We start from the raw sequence: 19,619 nt of genomic DNA, 5'->3' as shown, positions 1-19,619 counted from the left end.
GTGCCCCAGAGCCCGTGCTCTGCAGCGAGAAGGCTCCACTGTGGGAAGCCCACGCAGCGCAATTAGAGAGTGGCCCCCACTTGCCACAACTAGGGAAAAACTTGAGCAACATCGAAGAGCCAGGACAGTAAAACACACACACACACACACACACACAGAAACCCTGCTGTATTAAAAAAAAAGTCATCAAAGAATGACGGAATCGCCAACACTGAAGTCTCACGTGGCATATCCAAAGACGATGTTGGCAGTGACTCTCAGGGCGTCCAGGATTGGGATGGTGTCATCATAGTCATTTCTATTTAAAAGGCAGAAGATGAAAAGGACAGATACAAATACAAAAAGTTAAAATGGCATTCTTAAAAGAGCACAAATAATACAGTGAAAAAATACACTATTCTGTACCACATAAAGGAACTCTGAACCTATCACTTTCAACCATCTATGTATTTACCAAATGTAATCCAGGACTCCCCAACAACTGAGACAGCAGAGAATCACCCTTTTTTCTTGTTAGCTTTTAAAACTGGAGTTGCACTTGAACTCGGGCACTGGATTTTGATTGGTAAAAGCTGAGCAAGCCAAAAGATGCTAAGGGCCCCCACTCTTTTGAGTTTTGAGTCTGCTAATTCCTGGAGGAATAGCTGTAGGGATTGTAGAAGATGTTCTAAAGGCAGTCTGAGGGGCTATATGAGTTAGTACCCATGCCCTTTTGCTCACCACTTCTATTCTACAGCAGGCAGGAAAAAGTTGAAAACACACAGAGAAAATCTATTTTCTAGTTTTCTTCTTAATCAGTCCCACTCTACAATCTAAAATTCAGCAACTCTAAGTGTTCGAAGGCTTCCTGGGTTTGCCATCAGATTTAGCTTGTTGAGGTTGATGTTTAACTGCCATCAACAAGCCTCCGCGTGGAGACTGGAGTCTACCTTTTTCTGCACATGTCCAGCAGGAACACGTTGAGTCCCGTTTCCTTTTCTTGCATCAGTTTCAGTATATTCTGTACACACAGACAGTTTTCAGACCTATACGGATTTGGAGCATCCACAGGGACCATAAAGCTGTTCCCGAAGTTCTCATATCCATGTCCTGCGTAATACAACAGCCCTGAAGAGCAAGAAAGGAGAAACTGCAATCTGAGCAGGCAGCAGTCTTTAAAACAAAACCAAGACTTACTTTCTTGACATGAATGCATACTTATTTAAGAGAGATGCAACTATGAACACATTCAAGTGTTAACTGAATTTGCCTTGAAAATTATCTTGGAAACAGTCTTCATTTAAGTACTGAATTTTAAACCAACATCAGGATGCTATCCTGTGCAACTAGAGAAGCAAGTCAGAAAGAGAAATACCAGATGATATCACTTGTATGTGGAATCTAAAATGTGACATAAATGATCCTACCTATGAAACAGAAACACGGACGCAGAGACTAGACTGGTGGTTGCCAAGGGGCTGGGCTGTGTGTGAGGGGCTGGACTGGGAGTTTGCGATTAACAGATACAAACTGGTATATACGGGATGGAGAAACAACAAGGCCTACTGCCAGCACAGAGAACTGTATTCAGTGACCTGTGATAAACCATATGGAAAGGAACATGAAAAAGAAAGCACACGCACACACATATACGTATAACTGAGTCACTTTGCTGTACAGCAGTGATTACCATACGATAATTCAACCAGTACCTTATATGTAAGAAATTTTTAAAAAGATGCTCCTCTGAAGTGTATTTTAATTCATGAAAACGGCACATCTATAACCAACAGTATAACGCGGAATGCAATTTCACCTTAGGATGTTTAAAAACAAACAAGGCTGAGGGCTCCTGTGGCTCATCTGTGGTCTCTGAAAGCAGGGCTTCTCCAGGCAGGGCAGTCTCTCCTTCATCTGTGTGTTCCTGGCACACAGCAGGAGTTCAGTGAGTGTTTAACCGATGAAGGAATAAACACAGTTCAGGGGAACAGCCACTGCCATGCCAGGTGTAAGAGATTCCACAGCATTTCCTTATAATATTAGGGGGTTAGAAAAATACCCATGTATCTTTTTCTAGGCAGAGAAGGGAAATCTCATTTCGTGGATTGCTATTTTTTTGTTGCTGCTGCTGCTGCTAAGTCGCTTCAGTTGTGTTCAACTCTGTGCGACCCCATAGACGGCAGCCCACCAGGCTCCCCCGTCCTTGGGATTCTCCAGGCAAGAACACTGGAGTGGGTTGCCATTTCCTTCTCCAAAGCATGCAAGAGAAAAGTGAAAGTGAAATCACTCAGTCGTGTCCAACTCTTAGCGACCCCATGGACTGCAGCCCACCAGGCTCCTCCACCCATGGGATTTTCCAGGCAAGAGTACTGGAGTGGGGTGCCATTGTTATGCAGGTATAAATATCATTTACTTTCTATAGTTTGAATTAATCTAAAATCTGTGTTAGTTTTAGTGTTCACAGATGAGTTATTATTTCTTTACTGAGAAATGGTACTATAAAAAAATCACACCAAACAACTCTAAACACCTTCTTGAATAGAAGTTGGTTTTTGTTCTTAAAAAAAAACTCAGTGTGGGCTTCCTTATAAAAACGTTTGACATTCCTATTTGCTAGGAATACTTGTGAACATAGTCCCCTAGGCCGGCACTCTGGTGCCCACTGATTGTTCTCCGTCAACAGTCTGAAGTGATGACTTCTTTATGTGTATTCTACAGTAAACAGTAAAAAGGCATTTAGAAGGAGAAAAAAAAAAAAGCTAATTCAGCTGCAGCCCCCAACTCCCAGCAAGAACGTGGTTTTCAGCAGGAAAGAAAACTTGCTTCCTTGGTTCCACAGGGCAGGATCCAGGTTGTCAACTTTTCCTGAATTCCTACTTAAATAAGAAAAATGGTTCTTTCATATGTATCATTCTGGGTAAAAAAATGACAAAATGGACACACACGGTTTGTTCATTGTGGGTGCTCATCATCATGTACGTGGCAGGGACGATGAAAAAGAAATGAACACAGAGCTCCTGGCCCTGAGGGTCTTGCAGCTCATTCAGGCACGCTCACGCTATCAGTCACACACAGAAAAGCCGGCGTGTAATTAAATAGCACACATCATGGGATTAGAGCAACGCTGTACGAGATACATAAAGTGCCGAGGGGAGCATCAGCATGAGGGGAAGCGACAACGGATGGTCCAGAGAGAAAGGGAACGGTCTGGAAAGGCAGGGAGGAAGGAAGGTGCCGTATAGGCAGCGGGCACAGAGACCAACAAGGCCTGGCCCTGGAATGACAGCTAACAGAAAGGAGACCAGCCTAGAAGGAATTAAATTATTGCTGTAAATCAAAGTGTTTAGAAAATCACGGTACACAGTGGGTTTAATCAGTGAATCAATGAAAATCAAGTAAGTGAAAAGATAACTCACAGAATGGGAGAACATGTCCGCATAGACAGATTAGTATTTGTGAGGACACACTGTATATCTACAAGGACACTTTGTATCCAGAATGTATGAAGAACTCTTCAACAAGAAAAAGACAATTTTAAAACGTGCAACAGACTTGAATGAACATTCCTCCAAAGAGAACATACAAATGGCAAACAGGCACAGGAGGAGACGCTCGATATTAGCAACCATTAGGGAAAGGCAGAACAAAACGGTGTGACGCCCCTTCACACTCATCAGGAGGCTGTGACCACAAAGGCGAGAGCGAAGGCAGGCGAGGGTGAAGAGGGAGTAGGAACCTCGTTTGCTTCTGGCAGGAACATACGGTAGCGCAAGCCCTCTGCAATCAGGCGGTTCCTCAGCAAAACAGCATTCTGTGACCCAGAAATGCCACGCCAAGGTAAATATCCAGGAGAACTGAAAACACGTGTCCACAAGAATGTGCCATTGCACTGTGTTCACAGGGGCACTAGTTCTAATATCTAAATAGTGGAGAATGGTTAAATGTCCATTTGCTGATCAATGAATAAACGTTCTCTATCCACACAGTGGATGATTAATTAGTCATAAAAGTAACGCTACAACACAGAGGAAGCTTGGATGCACTGTGCCAGAAGTGACTGAAGCCAGACCCAGAAGGACTGGCAGGGAGTGACTCCATTCCTAGCAGAGTCCTCGGGAGACAAACCCAGAGGCAGCGAGCGGTTTGCTGCTGTCGGAGTCTGGGGTCAGCAGGAATGAGGAGGGACAGCGAGTGGAATACAGGGTCTGGGGGCCGATGACAACGTTCTGGAGTTAGCTGACTGAACGGCATTGTGTGGACACTGAAAATCACTGAACTGGGACCTGCTGTGCAGCGCGGAGCGGGGAGCTCAGTTCGGGGCTGTTCGGTGACCTGGAGCGGTGGGACCGCGGGGCTGGGGGGAGGTCCGGCAGGGAGGGGGTCTGTGTACACACAGCCAATCATCATTGCACAGCAGAAACTAACGCAACGTGGGAAATAAACTACAGTTCAAGAAAAATGTTTATAAAATGAGGAAAAGACCCATGTACTTTAAAAGTGCAAGATTTACACTGTCTAGTATTCAAAATCTGACTCCACTCCCTGTCCGTCTCTTTCCTGCTTCCAGAGCAAGATACGCTTATTTGCAATCTCCATGGCCCTACTCAAGTCACACTCTCTTCCCATCTACCCAAATCTTTGCCAAGGCTTGGGCTGATCTCAGGTTCAGACCCTGGGCAAGTTATCACCTGGCCTTCAGCTTCTGAACACATTTCAGTCCCACCCTGCTGGGAAATCCTACAGCAGCCTTGACACTTCAAATCACACACGGGCACTTTACAGTTCTATGTAGACACAGTTTCTTTGATAAAAGTAACTGTAATAAAGAAATTTTATATCTGCATGGCATTTTCATGATTTTCATAAACATGATCAGATTTTAACCTGTAACAATTTTTAAATGACCTACTTTATAGGTGAGAAAATAAAATTTTAAAACAAATAATATGCTTAAAATCATATAGCTGATAGGTATTTGCATTCCATACATAGCGTTTTCCCCGTCCCATTATATTAGGGGGCTTATAAATTTCCTCAGATGGTAAAGAATCTGCCTGCAAGGCAGGAGACCCAGGTTCGATCCCTGGGTTGAGAAGATGCCCTGCAGAAGGGAATGGCTACCCACTCCAGTATTCTTGCCTGGAGAATCCCGTGGCCAGAGGAGCCTGGCGGGCTCTCATTGTGTCATTTAACACATCTGGCTTCAGCAAGGCTTGACTTGGGAGCAAAAGCAACTTCAAGGGAGGGAGGGTTTAGCCTCCCTCATGCAGGAAGAGCTAGGTGTGGTCCAGTGTTTCAATGCTGTATGCCCAGGTCTGCCATCACTGAAAAGGCACTGACAACAAAATACCGTTTGATCACCACAGAGCAATTCATGACAAATGTAATAAGCATTTTGTATCAAAGTCTACACACAAATTATACTGCAGGAGGGTAAGCATTTTTATGTAAAATAACTAGGCCAAATCACTGTATTTTAAAAATTCCATCTCTAGTACTATTTGTACATTTAAACCACTCTTATTACTCAAGGATAGAAGGACAAAACGGATCTCTTTTAAAATGTCAAAGAATTCAATGGGGTTAGAAATAAAACCTTATAAAATAGATCTTTTAGGAATTTTATTTCTTGGGAATATGATTTCCAAGGTTACAGTCTGTCAGAGAGACTTATTTTTTGTCTACAGAGAACACAGTTGCTTAAATGGAAGGCTTTCCCGCTTGAGTGGCGCTGCCGTGCACTTGGCACAGGGCTTTTATTGGAACGTGAGCATCGCCACCACCAGCGACCTGCAGAGCGGTTACTCGAACACATCAGGCACTGCTGGAAGCCCGAGCTTTACCTCAACAAGCTCACAGGCGTCCCACGACACGTGCCTCATAGTGAGGTAGCAGATGTCGTCGCTGCCGCCCTACAGATGCGGAAGCTGAGACACGGAAGCGTTCGACAGCTCACCCACTTCACAGACTAATAAGGGGCACTCCCAGAAGTGAGCTGCCAGCTGGATCAGCTGCTGCGCTAGGTTATGCTGTCTCCTTACAACCTTCTGCTGGCTTTCAAGGTAACGTTACTCTCAGAAAATAAAAAATGTCGGTGTACTGGTATTTCCACGCTCTCACCATGCCATCTCTTTAAAAACTCCTTTTTTTCCCCCGATGAAATCTTAGGCTGAACCTTAATACATAATAAGAGATAAAAGTCAATTTCTCTATTGAGGCCTGAAGTGGAATGTTATCCAAATCCCCTATTCGTGAAGGAAAATCTGAACTCAGCAAACTACGACAACGGCTACAGTATTTCGAGGCTTTAGCATGCCAGATATGTGGCTGGTTATTTTATCTTACTTGTCCTGTAACAACCGCATTAACTTGTCTATCCATTGTATACATCCTTTCTGGCTTAGGAAAGTGAAGTAACTTGGTCACAGACACATAGCGAGTGAGCAGAAAAGCCAGAGCGTTGAGTCCAGGGTTCGTGACTGTTGGGTCTGCTGCTTAACCCCTGAGCTACACTGACGCGAGTGGTTCCAGTGTGAGTGAGGCTTTGGCCCTATTCTAGCCAGGTTCCTTGAACCTTCTTTTCTACTGAAGCACAGCTCAGCTGCAGCAGGTGATGAATGTAGACAAGTGTTAGGTGGGGTGGACACTAAGCCAAGGACTTACTCCATCCTAGCTTATCTATATCGGAGAAGGCGATGGCACCCCACTCCAGTACTCTTGCCTAGAAAATCCCATGGATGGAGGAGCCTGATAGGCTGCAGTCCATGGGGTCACTAAGAGTCAGACACGACTGAGCGACTTCACTTTCACTTTTCACTTTCATGCATTGGAGAAGGAAATGGCAACCCACTCCAGTGTTCTTGCCTGGAGAATCCCAGGGACGGGGGAGCCTGGTGGGCTGCCGTCTATGGGGTTGCACAGAGTTGGACACAACTGAAGCGACTTAGCAGCAGCAGCAGCAGGTTATTTATATAACTGAAATCTTTATCTATTTATCCTTATTTATAGGTAACAAATAGGTCAGTTATTCCTGTTTCTAGCTTGTGTTTTTAGTGCTTATATATGTTTAAAAACTGAATTACATATTCTGTTCTGCTAATTTTTATTTCCTTCACAAACCCAAGGGCAGTATAATACAGAAGGGCATAAACTTCAGTGCCCATGCTTTCCACGCTGACACTGCTCTTCTGAAACTCCTGTGGCTCTAGCTCTGCCTCCCCTGCCCCCCAAAGTACTCCTGGTCCCCGGGGCTGCCAGCTGGACGTGAGGGCACAGCCCAGGGAACATGCCTATGCCCTCTGGCCTCTGCCACACTTACATTGAAAGCACATGTGTCTGGTGTTTGGGATATTCACAATACTTCAAAATATTATGCAACCACCCTGTTAAGACATGAATCAGTCGTATTTAAACATTTTTCTAGCTTTTTAAAAAAATATATATTTATTTTTATTTGGCTGCACTGAATCTTTGTTGTGTTATGTGGGATCAAGTTCCCTGACTTGGGATCGAACCCGGGCCTCTTTACTCTATATTTCAAGTTGATGTTTTTATTTTGGGGCAAAGCTTCAGCATAAGATAAACTCTTCTTACTAGAACTTTTAATATTTCTGGTTCTCAAGTTTCCAGGGGCAATTAAAATTTAAGTTTTGATTTTATTTTTAAGTTTTGATTTAAAAAGCTAAAAAGAATTTAAAGCCAAGGTAATAATGCTAATAAGAAATTACAATAAATAATCAAATTCATAATTCTTCATATAATTCCTTAACTCTTAAAATACTTCACCAATCTCAAAACCCAAATTGGTAAATATTTTTTCCTTGCACCTCATTACCTCTGGGAAAGTTTTAGAAGCCTTTTCCTGTTTAAGCCATCTATGCACTTAACAACTGAGATAAATTATGTAATATAAAATTAATCAACTAACCACCTTATTAGAGACTAAAACTATAAATCAAGTACCACAGGGGCACATTTGTATTGTATATTCTATCATTTTCATAAGAAAAATGGATTCTCAGAGTCATTACTTTATATGCTCATGAATTAAGATTACATTGTTAAAACATCAGAAGAATGTTGAAGTCCCAAATCTGAGATATTTACTTTGCTGATTCACTTGCGTAGCAACTGTAATCCTTGGTACTTAAGAAGAAACTCATTTAAAACTTACTGAGATTTTAAGATTTTCCCCCATCCTATATACAGTAATGTTCTAAATCTTGAAAGAAGTTAGTTTTTTCTTCCATTAAAAATTCTACTTTGAGTATCTTTGTTTCTTTGTTGTTAGGTGTCTAATGATGTCTATCTTCTTTGTGAATTGTACCTTTTATCATTAAAAATTATTCATCTTTGTTTAATTAAAAAAAAAAACTTCTACTTTGAGAACCTTTAGCAATTCTATCAAGTTTGCCTCATCATATTAGTCTAATTAGAAGTAAAAAGGCTAAATAAAGGAATTATTGAAGTAAAGTAACTGGAAAGATATAGAAGCCAAATCAACTTGGTTTAGCGTGGCATCCTGACAGCAGGTCTGGAAATGTTACTTTCCTGGCAGCTGGATGTTATTATACAACATCGAAGGGAGCACAGCTCTGAGAAATGCAGCTGAGAGTGACAGCTGGCTTCCCATTCTTGTGGCTATGCCCGTTAAAAGAAAATCACCAAAGAAACGGCTTATTACTGACAGCATACTCTCTCTTTAAAGAATCTTTACCATAAATGTAGTGTTCTTAATATATTTAAATGAAAGAATGAGAAAAAACATTAAAAAAAATTTACTGTTAGTATTCTTGTGGAGGTCCATCTTTAACCTGGGCTTCCCGGGCGGCTCAGATGGTAAACAATCTGCCTGCAATGCTGCAGACCTGGGTTTGATCCCTGGGTCGGGAAGATCCTCTGGAGAAGGAAATGGCTACCCATTCCAGTACTCTTGACTGGAGAAGTTCATGGACAGAGGAGCCTGGAGGGCTATAGTCCATTTCGTCGCAAAGAGTCGGACACAACTGAGCAATTAACACTTTCATCTTTAACTGTATCTGGGTAGGACTTTAGTTTACTGATTGTTCTCATATGTCTCACTCATCAATATTTCCTTGTTAAATTTTAGTTCCCACTAAAAGGCCAGAAAATACCATGCAATAGTTAGAAAACAGAAGAAAACATGTGGAATGTACATTCGGGTACAACTTTTTATACTCCACACACACACATGCATATTAGTATTTTACATATATGAATATACAATTTGCTATCTGGTCACTGAACTTTACTGTAGCTCTTGTAGTCAATGAAACAAAATCACGTAAGATAGGTTGAGAATTCTACTAAGAACAACACTGTTTTGAGACGTGAAAGTAAAGACATCAAGTTAATTAGTCACATGGAACTAAGGAATGAAGATCAAATCCATCTTCTATTACAAGAATAAAACTTTTCAACAGTCCATTTGCCATGCCTTTCTCTGCTTTTCAATTCTCAACCTAACTTGTACAACAAAAAGACAAGGGGATAATTACAAAAGCGAAGATGATAAGTATCTTACCATAGACTCCTTTGTCTAAAAGCAGTAAAAATTCATCCACGGCGTTACGCATCTCATATTCAGTAAGATCCAACAGTGAAACGACTTTGAAATCTAGCTGTCTTAACAAGTTGGTCAATTCATACACATCCACCAAAGGAGCTTTAAGCTTGGGATGCTCCCAATAATTCATATTTCCTATCAAAAGAGCAACCTTGTCCTTTGCTGTTAAAAAAAAAAAGAGGAGGAGGGGGAGACATTTAAAGGAGGATATAAAGTTTAAAAACAAAACGCAAAAAAAGAAGGCTTTACAGATAAGATTTCTTCATTTTATTTCATTTTAGAGCTAGGCTATCACTTTATGTAGTAGACCAATGCACTCTACTGAGGAATACAGAAACTGGTGAGTCAAACAACTGAAATTCAACTTAATTGATGCTTTGGAAAATCAGGCAAAGGATACTAACTGTACATGAAGCAAACAGTAACTAACATTACAGTAATACTTTTACTGATTTATAACAGAAGGAAAGAATGCTCAGTATAGACTTTTAGAGCAAATTTAAATAAAGAATGTTTGGAATTGGGTTCCTATCAAATTAAGTTCTGTTCTACTGATAACAGAAGAGGCCAGAAACAAAACGGAAGAGGCCAGAAACAAAAGGAATACCGAAACGAGGGACGAGAAGAGTTCCCATCAGAGCAGGTGAGGGGAAACCAGAGAGCAGAGCTTAACAAACACTGCATTCTCTATTTTCTGTTGCTGTACTGTCTCCTCTTCGCTTCTTTTTTAAAAAAAACCTCCCATTTGGGTGAGATGTGGCTGCCTCAGGGCGGTGTGAAGCATTTTTGTATGACTATCTTAGTAGTTCATTTTCTGACCTTAGTGAACTGCTGCTGCTAAGTCACTTCAGTCGTGTCCGACTCTGCAACCCCATAGACGGCAGCCCACCAGGCTCCCCGTCCCTGGGATTTTCCAGGCAAGAACACTGGAGTGGGTTGCCATTTCCTTCTCCAATGCATGCAAGTGGAAAATGAAAGTGAAGTCGCTCAGTTGGGTCCGACTCCTAGCGACCCCATGGACTACAGCCTACCAGGATCCTCCATCCATGGGATTTTCCAGGCAAGAGTACTGGAGTGGGGTGCCACTGCCTTCTCCGTTAGTGAACTGAGGCTTTGCTAAAGACGTGGTCTCATAGAAAGAGCTTTTCTGTCGTAAGGGGCAAAAAGATCCACGTGTTGTGTGCTCAGTCATATCCGAATCTTTGCGACCCCATCACCTGCAGCCACACCAGACTCCTCTGTCCACGGGTTTCTCCAGGCAAGAATACTAGAGTGGGTTGCCATTTCCTCCTCTGGGTGATCTTCCTGACCCAGGGATCAAACCCACATCTCCTGCATCGGCAGGCAATTCTTTAACTACTGAATCACCTGGGAAGCCTAAAAAGATGCACACCTGTGCCTTTAAAAGCATCAGCTGGCTTTATTTGGTATACAGCTTGTCCAAAAGAGTTGTGGAAGGCTGAGCATAGTCTAGTGCTTAAGAGGTCTTCAGAACTGTACTCTTGCTAGCGGGGGTGGAGTTAAAAGTAGACTTGAGACTGTGCGTGATACGAGAAATCTGAGGTTTCTCTCGAGGGCTGGCAGCAGGGTGTGTCCAGCACACATTGGGGTCTAAATCTGTGATGGAAACAGCAGGAAGCAGTGGAGAAGGTGTAACGGGAGGGTGCGGCAGCCCCAGCCACACCCTCTTGAATCTCTGCAAGAAAATTAGAGATACCAAGGGGACATTTCATGCAAAGATGGGCTCGAAAAAGGACATAAATGGTATGGACCTAACAGAAGCAGAAGATATTAAGAAGAGGTGGCAAGAATACACAGAAGAACTGTACAAAAAAGATCTTCACGACCCAGATAATCACGATGGTGTGATCACTCACCTAGAGCCTGACATCTTGGAATGTGAAGTCAAGTGGGCCTTAGAAAGCATCACTATGAACAAAGCTAGTAGAGGTGATGGAATTCCAGTTGAGCTATTTCAAATCCTGAAAGATGATGCTGTGAAAGTGCTGCACTCAAGATGCCAGCAAATTTGGAAAACTCAGCAGTGGCCACAGGACTGGAAAAGGTCAGTTTTCATTCCAGTCCGAAAGAAAGGCAATGCCAAAGAATGCTCAAACTACCGCACAATTGCACTCATCTCACACACTAGTAAAGTAATGCTCAAAATTCTCCAAGCCGGGCTTCAGAAATATGTGAATTGTGAACTTCCAGGTGTTCAAGCTGGCTTTAGAAAAGGCAGAGGAACCAGAGATCAAATTGCCAACATCTGCTGGATCATCGAAAAAATAAAGAGAGTTCCAGAAAAACATCTATTTCTGCTTTACTGACTATGCCAAAGCCTTTGACTGTGTGGATCACAACAAACTGTGGAAAATTCTGAAAGAGGTAGGACACCAGACCACCTGACCTGCCTCTTGAGAAACCTGTATGTAGGTCAGGAAGCAACAGTTAGAATTGGACATGGAACAACAGACTGGTTCCAAATAGGAAAAGGAGTACATCAAGGCTATATATTGTCACTCTGCTTATTTAACTTATATGCAGAGTACATCATGAGAAACACTGGGCTGGAAGAAGCACAAGCTGGAATCAAGACTGCCGGGAGAAATATCAATAACCTCAGATATGCAGATGACACCACCCTTATGGCAGAAAGTGAAGAGGAACTCAAAAGCCTCTTGATGAAAGTGAAAGTGGAGAGTGAAAAAGTTGGCTTAAAGCTCAACATTCAGAAAACGAAGATCATGGCATCTGGTCCCATCGCTTCATGGGAAATAGATGGGGAAACAGTGGGAACAGTGTCAGACTTTTATTTTTGGGGGCTCCAAAATCACTGCAGATGGTGACTGCAGCCATGAAATTAAAAGATGCTTACTCCTTAGAAGGAAAGTTATGACCAACCTAGATAGCATATTAAAAAGCAGAGACATTACTTTGCCAACAAAGGTCTGTCTAGTCAAGGCTATGGTTTTCCCAGTGGTCATGTATGGATGTGAGAGTTGGACTGTGAAGAAAGCTGAGCGCCGAAGAATTGATGTTTTTGAACTGTGGTGTTGGAGAAGACTCTTGAGAGTCCCTTGGACTGCAAGGAGATCCAACCAGTCCATTCTGAAGGAGATCAGCCCTGGGATTTCTTTGGAAGGAATGATGCTGAAGCTGAAACTCCAGTACTTTGGCCACCTCATGCGAAGAGTTGACTCATTGGAAAAGACTCTGATGCTGGGAGGGATTGGGGGCAGGAGGAGAAGGGGACGACAGAGGATGAGATGGCTGTATGGCATCACCGACTTGATGGACATGAGTTTGAGTGAACTCTGGGAGTTGGTGATGGACAGGGAGGCCTGGTGTGCTGCGATTCAGGGGGTCGCAAAGAGTCGGACACGACTGAGCAACTGAACTGGACTGAACTGAATGTCACCAAAAATCTCTTTGGAATTTCTTCCTTTTCCACACTAAGGTCGAGGGTTAAACAAGGTCTGGAGAAAAATTAGAACCAACTCAAAGACAGTGACTCCCTCAACGTGGCAAAATACCCCACTTTGTGAGAAGACTCAAATACTTTTTTTTTTTTGGCCTCACCATGCAGTTTGCACATTCTTAGTTCCCCAACCAGGGATTGAACCCCAGGCCCTCAGCAGTGAAAGTGTGGAGTCCTAACTACTGGACTGCCAGAGAATTTCCTTTGTCTGGTATCTTTGTTCTATATTCACATTTTCAGAGATACCTTGCAAACTGCCTATTCTTTTGAGTGCACACATTAAAAAAAAAAATTAAACAATACTTAAGCCACATTTCTGATTCAATAAAAGTCACTTTAAGTCTGGTACAAATGATAATCTCTTCTCCTATCCCAAAGAAAAGGCCAGTTTTTCAAGACTATTTTAATAGGCAAATTCAGTCATAAAGCCTCTACTGTCTTTCATTTTAAAACTCAAAAAAAAAAAAAAAAAGTTAAGAATACTCAGGGTGGATTTCAGTTAGGAGGCAGTATAAGATTTACTATCACCTGTATTTCCTTTTTTTTTTTTTTAAGTTTCTTCTTAAATAAACTAGAAATGTACTGTTACACTAATTTACCCACTATATACCAAGACATTAGCTGGCTAATCCACAGAAATATTTCAGAGCATTGTTTTCTGAGCCCATTAACCCTATCAGAGTTCAGAACCAATCTTAATATACTGATGGACTCAGACTCAGTTCAACCTGCTCCTCAGTGAGGGGAGCTGGAGCCTGGGGTGCCGGCCTTTCATCATTATAGCCCCAACCAGGGGCCTCCCAGTGAGATTCTCAGAGTAAAGAGTCTGTGTTGTACAGCGGATTTCTTGGTGGGATATTATGACAATTTAGTATGTATCTTACACTGGGATATTATGACAATTTAGTATATATCCTACACTAAGTTCTACTGGCAGAAAAAAGTTATGAGATATGTAACTGAAAAAAATCACCGGGGTCTTTAGAGGGGAGGAAACAGTTGTTAGACTAAGCATGCAGGCTGCTCCTGCTAAGATCACTGCTTTTGTCATCTGTTTGGAAGGGACACTTGGTACAGTACACAGATGCAAGGGTTTAGCCACTCGAGAACCGTGGGGCCTAAAAGCTATGTATCAGTAATTGACCACAACTCTTCAAAAACTTTTCCCCAGTGATAATGTGGGATCTTCATTCCCCGACCAGGGATCGAAGCTGCCCCTCCTGCATTGAAAGTGCAGAGTCTTAACCAATGGACCTCCAGGGAGTCCCCCAATGATAATTTTAATGCTTAGTTCCTAAAGTGTCTTGAGGCATCTTCTTGAGTTTGGTAATAGAGATGATGGGTCAGAAACTTACCTTGCCCACTCTACTTGCAAAACAGTTCCTGAACGATAGTTGAACTGGGGTGGATTTAGAACAGAGAAGTAGACTGCGGTGGCCGAAATAGGAGATGACAAAGTCTGGTTCCAGGAATTAGTAGTAGAAAGGGAAAGAAAAAGTCAGGGACATGACAGAGAAAGAAACAGTAAAATTTGAAGTTGAGGAGATAAGAGTAAGGAATCAAAGAAAACTTCAAAATAACAACTATATAAGCAACTTATGATGGGTTTTCAAGTGATTAAAAATAAATGAAACTTTCTGTAGAAAAACATTTACTGTAAGAGCCACCCACAACTTCTTGAACACATACCATTCACTGGAAAAAGGGAACACAGACACCAGCTGATTAAGCAACAGAATAAAACCACTTCAGAAAGATATTTTCACTGTATGATCCTAGACATCTTCTAAAGCTTAATGAAATGTATTGCTTAAACTCTGGTACAAGTTACACCATTAATTCCCCGTCTGAGTATTCTAATAGTGTGCTACTCATTTCATCCGAAAATGAGTTAATGTTTATTAGCAGCTGGAGAAGGACCTGGTAACACTGAGCGCTCCGTCAGCATCTGTTAAATAAAGAGCCTCCGGCCATCTGTCGGTGACTGAGCCCTGACACCAAGTCTGAGTGAGTGAGCAGACGGTCCTTGTTAGTCCCATGCGTCAGGTCTTCGTCTTTCTACGTCCTTCAAAATAAAGCCCAAGCTCCTTAGTCTGGTGACAAAGCCATTGGTACTCTAGTCCCGGCTGCCCTTCGAGCTGTGGTGAGAGACGGCCCCCGAGGGTAGCCCCTCATGGCCTCCTTAGGCAGTGAGGCCCCTCACTCTGCCCCCTGGCTCTGGCTCCGAGTCTGGGCTGCCCTGTGACCCTGTCTGAGCATAATATAGTGGGACACTCTGCCAGTTCTGGGTCTAAACCTTAAGAAGTCCTGAGAGCTTCCGGTCTGGGGACTCAGCCACCGTGCAAAGAAAGTAAATTACCTGGTGAGACCACAGGTGGGGGAGGAGAGGAGAGAGTGAAGTAGACTGAGAATATTACAGGACAGGAAAACAGGGGGCCATATGCCCCTTTAAGGGGACAGCTACTATTTAGTCACAGCCTACAGCTGTCACTCTAAAGCTACCATTTTTGAGAGAACTTATAAACCTGAATTTGTATATGCTGTCTGATCAGTGACAGCTGATTCTGTCTGAAGCCACTGTGCGGGACCCCTCCCGCAGTTAGTGCCCTTTCTCCACAGCCTGAACAGTCCCATGGAAGCTCCCCTCCGTGCTGTCAGCCTTCACCTCCATGCTGACGATGCTGCTGACTGTGTCTCCGAGCCTGGCCTCTCCTTAGAGTTCCAGACCCATGTGTGCAAATGCCTGCTGTGTACCTCTGCCTAGACAAGACACAAACACCTCAAACTGCTTAGGCCAAAATAAGAGTCCGCTGCCGTTTGAATCTTGCTTTTGATCCTGTGCTCTCTAACTCAGTGGGCTGTACGACCACCTGCCTCATGGCCCAAGTACGAACCTGAGCAGGCATGGTGACGCCTCTGTACTTTTTGTACCCTAGAGTGAGGTGATGAAAACAGCTTACCGATCCCATCATCTCAAGGTCTCCTGAACCTGCTCTGTCTTCTTCTGCATTGACTTGGTACTAGCCTGGTTTAGAGTCTCATCATCTCTTTATCTGGACTATTGCAACAGTCTCAATTTTTCTCTTAACTTAAACAATGTCTCCCTTCCACTTCATTTTCTATACACTGATACAAGACTGGTCTTTTGGAGGGACAAGCTCACCCCTCTTTCAAAGCTTCCTTCCAGTGGCTTGTCTGAGAAATGGGGCTCCTCACGACCTGGTCTTAATTTGCTTCTCTAAGTTCCTGCTCTTCCTGCTCTAGAGCAGGGGTCCCCAACCTCCAGGATCTAATGCCAGATGATCTGAGGTGCAGCAGATGTAATAATAATAGAAACGAAATGCATAATAAGCATAACGTGCTTGACTCATTCCCAAACCATGCCCCCACCTCCAGTCCATAGGAAAACTGTCTTCCACGAAACAGGTCCCTGGTGCCAAAAAGGCTGAGGACTGCCGCCCTGTCGGCATGGTGTGTTACTCGCAACTTCCCCAATACAACAGACACCCTGTCTTCTTTCTCTACGACGTTTCTTTAGGATTTCACGTTTCCTCTGTCTGGAAGGCCCTTCTCCTATTCATCCTTCAACATGCAGAACTGCTATAGCAACCTCTCAGGTGCTTTCTTAACCTCTAACCCCACCAAGATACAGTATTAGTCGCTTCTGTGTGACCTACACATGCTTCTTTCTGCTTTTATGTTTATTTTTTTGCACATTGCCAAACCAGAAATCACTGCACAGAAGCTGACCTGGCCTCAGAAACTGAATTCATAATCTTTTTATCTATTTATTTTTTTTTTGAATTCACAATCTTTTTATTTATCTTATTTAAAAAATGTATTTATGTGGCTGTGATGGGTCTTAGTAGTGGCACGAAAACTTTCATTGCAGCATGTGGGATCTAGTTCCCTGACCAGGGATTGAACCCAGGCCCTCTGCATTGGGAGCATGAAGTCTTACCACTGGACCACCAGGGAAGTCCCTCATAATCTTTTCAAAGTCTCCTATTCTATACTTTCTTTTATAAATATCCAAAATAAAACATGTTATTCAAATATTTTACAAGTTGTCAATTTTAAAAGTCTCAAATCCCTTCATAAGCCCCATAAAAGAGTTGTATGCTACAATTATATTTGGTTACAGGGCTTTCCTGGTGGCTTAGATGGTAAAGAATCCGCCTGCAATGTGGGAGACCTGGGTTAGATCCCTGGATCAGGAAGATCCCTTGGAGAAGGAAACTGCTACCCACTCCAGTATTCTTGCCTGGAGAATCCCTTGGACAGAGGCACCCGGAGGGTTATAGTCCATGGGTCACAAAGAGGGGGACACAACTGAGTGACTAACACTTTCATTTTCAAGCGTTTTAAAGCTCTACTTACCCAAAGGTTGGTCAACTGTTTGCTCTTGATTATCTACAGAAAGATAAAAACAAAAAGATAAGCGAGTTGGTCCCCATGACACATCTCCGAGGTTAGAGGAAACAGTGACAGTCCCATCGGCAGTACAGCGAAAGGCAGAGTGGTTACAGCTGGTTCATGGTTTTGAGGTTTTCAGGTTCCTGATTAAAAACTTGTACCTGGATGGGAGCTGGAATCAGGGGCAGGGAATGGCTCTGGTAACAGATTGCTACAGCTGAGGGTGATTCTCTTTAACATGTTAGGTAGAAATTACAGCCTGAAAACAGTTGGTGGTGGCCATGAAGAGCAGCAGGAACGGTTAACATTTACTGAATGCTGGCCTGGGACTGTTGCATGTGTTGTAAATATAACTGATTTTAACAACCACACTTTGTGAGGTATATACTGCTATTACCTCCATTATATAGGTAAGGAGTCTGAGACAGAAAAAGACTGAGTCACTTGCCCAGTGTTAGCAAGCTAGGAGATCTCATTCCATGGTTATGCTCTTTGCCGTCATCTATACATAATATGAAATACCTCCAACTCTCAGGGACCATGCAGGAAGACACGCTGGGGAAGATGGACTTCAGATGGTCACGTGTCTCTTGCTATAGACAGGGTAAGTGTTTGCATTTTTAATAATATATATGCTCTAAGAGTCCACTGAAAATATATTCAGTTTTTTCTTACATGCTTTGGTGTTTCTAATTCTTGGGGAGCAAGGATATAATGAAAAAGGTTGGGGAAATTTCAGAAGCTTAGTGCTGTTGGTATGCAAAAGTTTTCCTGAAATAGCTTTTCAAGATGCTCACTGAAGAGCATGAAATAACAGACACATTTAGGAAAAGGGGAATTCTAACCAAGTCAAGAGAGGCAATCAGCTACAAGACGAGGATGGCTGTTCCAAAATCACTTAGTTTTGAGTGTTTGAAGCAAATCTCACGGAGGTTTCCTGGAGCTCGAGGCTGGCCCAGCAGGAATGACACCCTGGTAACAGGGCCCTTCTGCTTTGTTTCGTGGGCTTATAGTAATCAGCAAGCCCAACCATCGCTCACAACAAGAGATGTTTAGTAATGAAACATAGGCACAAAACTAAGCAAACTAGTTATGGCGTGACAACAACAAGAAATAACACATCAAGAAATAAGAGGGATCGCTACAAATATTAACTGATGTAGCTCCCGTCTGATCCCACTCTCTCGAGGTTTCATTTTCAAACAGAGTCAGAGGTTCCCTCAGTGCCTTTCGGACTCATGCCCTCTGCCTTCACGATTACTATGCCTTTTATCTCAGGCAAGTCTGCTCTTTAGCTTCACTTGTTCAGAAATCGGTTCTCACAAAATTGGCCAAAGAATGATAAATATTCCTGCCAACTATTAGTCTCTTCATAGCCAATGATCAACCACTCGTCTGCAGAGCATCAACAGTCCCCACTGACAGTGGTTTTACTTCAGATACAGACACCCACCCAACTAGTTCAGACATGTTCAATGTCTGAGCAGCTCTGAACGGGGACCCAGGGGTCTGGCGAGCTCAGAAGTGGAACTCCTGCCACTTTTTCATAGGCTGCTTCTTGGCTCTCAAATTAATTTCATGCACTTCTCCATTTAGCTGCCTTCTTTATTTATAGTCATTCACAATGATAAAGAAATACACTGATAATTTATATTGCCTCAGTATATTTATTTTCCTACCCTACAGTCTTACAATTTAGGGTCTTTTTAATATTTTCACTTGCATGAAATTGAACTTCATGTTAAGTACTGATTTCAACCCTAAATTATGATATGTCAATCAAGGGGAAAAACCCCCACTAGCACTGCTACAGCAAGAGAATACTGCTAGTGTCTTTCTAAGTTACTGCATTCAATAACCTGGAACTCTAAAATGAGTGTTTTATGTTTGCATTACTCACCAGGATGCCCGAGATTAGTCAATTCATCTAAAATAAAATAAGAGAAAACAGATGAAATAATCTTTAAATAATTTAACTGCCAATTTAGTGTATATAGGAAGACTGATCAAAGAAGTTGACTCTGTGCTATTAAATCATGTTACAATGTTTTATCAGGTTAGAACTTTTTAAATGCCTTAAATGAGAAGTCATGCACATTGTGAGGAGGGGAGTATGCTGTTGTGGACATCAGTTAGGACTCCTAAGCTATTCCTATGTTC

General features: G+C 42.6%; 1 protein-coding gene across 2 annotated transcripts in view; it reads right to left on the bottom strand.

Moving 5' to 3' along the window:
• Window positions 1-19,619, bottom strand: part of MALT1 (MALT1 paracaspase) — a 66,570-nt gene that overhangs the window by 11,871 nt on the left and 35,080 nt on the right. For both annotated transcript variants that reach the window (XM_019986440.2, XM_070779119.1), the window contains 5 exons: window positions 19,360-19,386; window positions 17,424-17,456; window positions 9,524-9,727; window positions 930-1,107; window positions 224-298 (listed from right to left, as the gene is read on the bottom strand). In XM_019986440.2, the coding sequence (XP_019841999.2) occupies window positions 224-298; window positions 930-1,107; window positions 9,524-9,727; window positions 17,424-17,456; window positions 19,360-19,386 (517 nt within the window). The remainder of the gene's footprint in view (window positions 1-223; window positions 299-929; window positions 1,108-9,523; window positions 9,728-17,423; window positions 17,457-19,359; window positions 19,387-19,619) is intronic.

Source organism: Bos indicus, chromosome 24, assembly GCF_029378745.1.
Source record: "Bos indicus isolate NIAB-ARS_2022 breed Sahiwal x Tharparkar chromosome 24, NIAB-ARS_B.indTharparkar_mat_pri_1.0, whole genome shotgun sequence".
Lineage (NCBI taxonomy): Eukaryota > Metazoa > Chordata > Mammalia > Artiodactyla > Bovidae > Bos > Bos indicus.
Note: the sequence above shows the minus strand (reverse complement) of the source record. Positions and strands in the feature narration are given on the sequence as shown.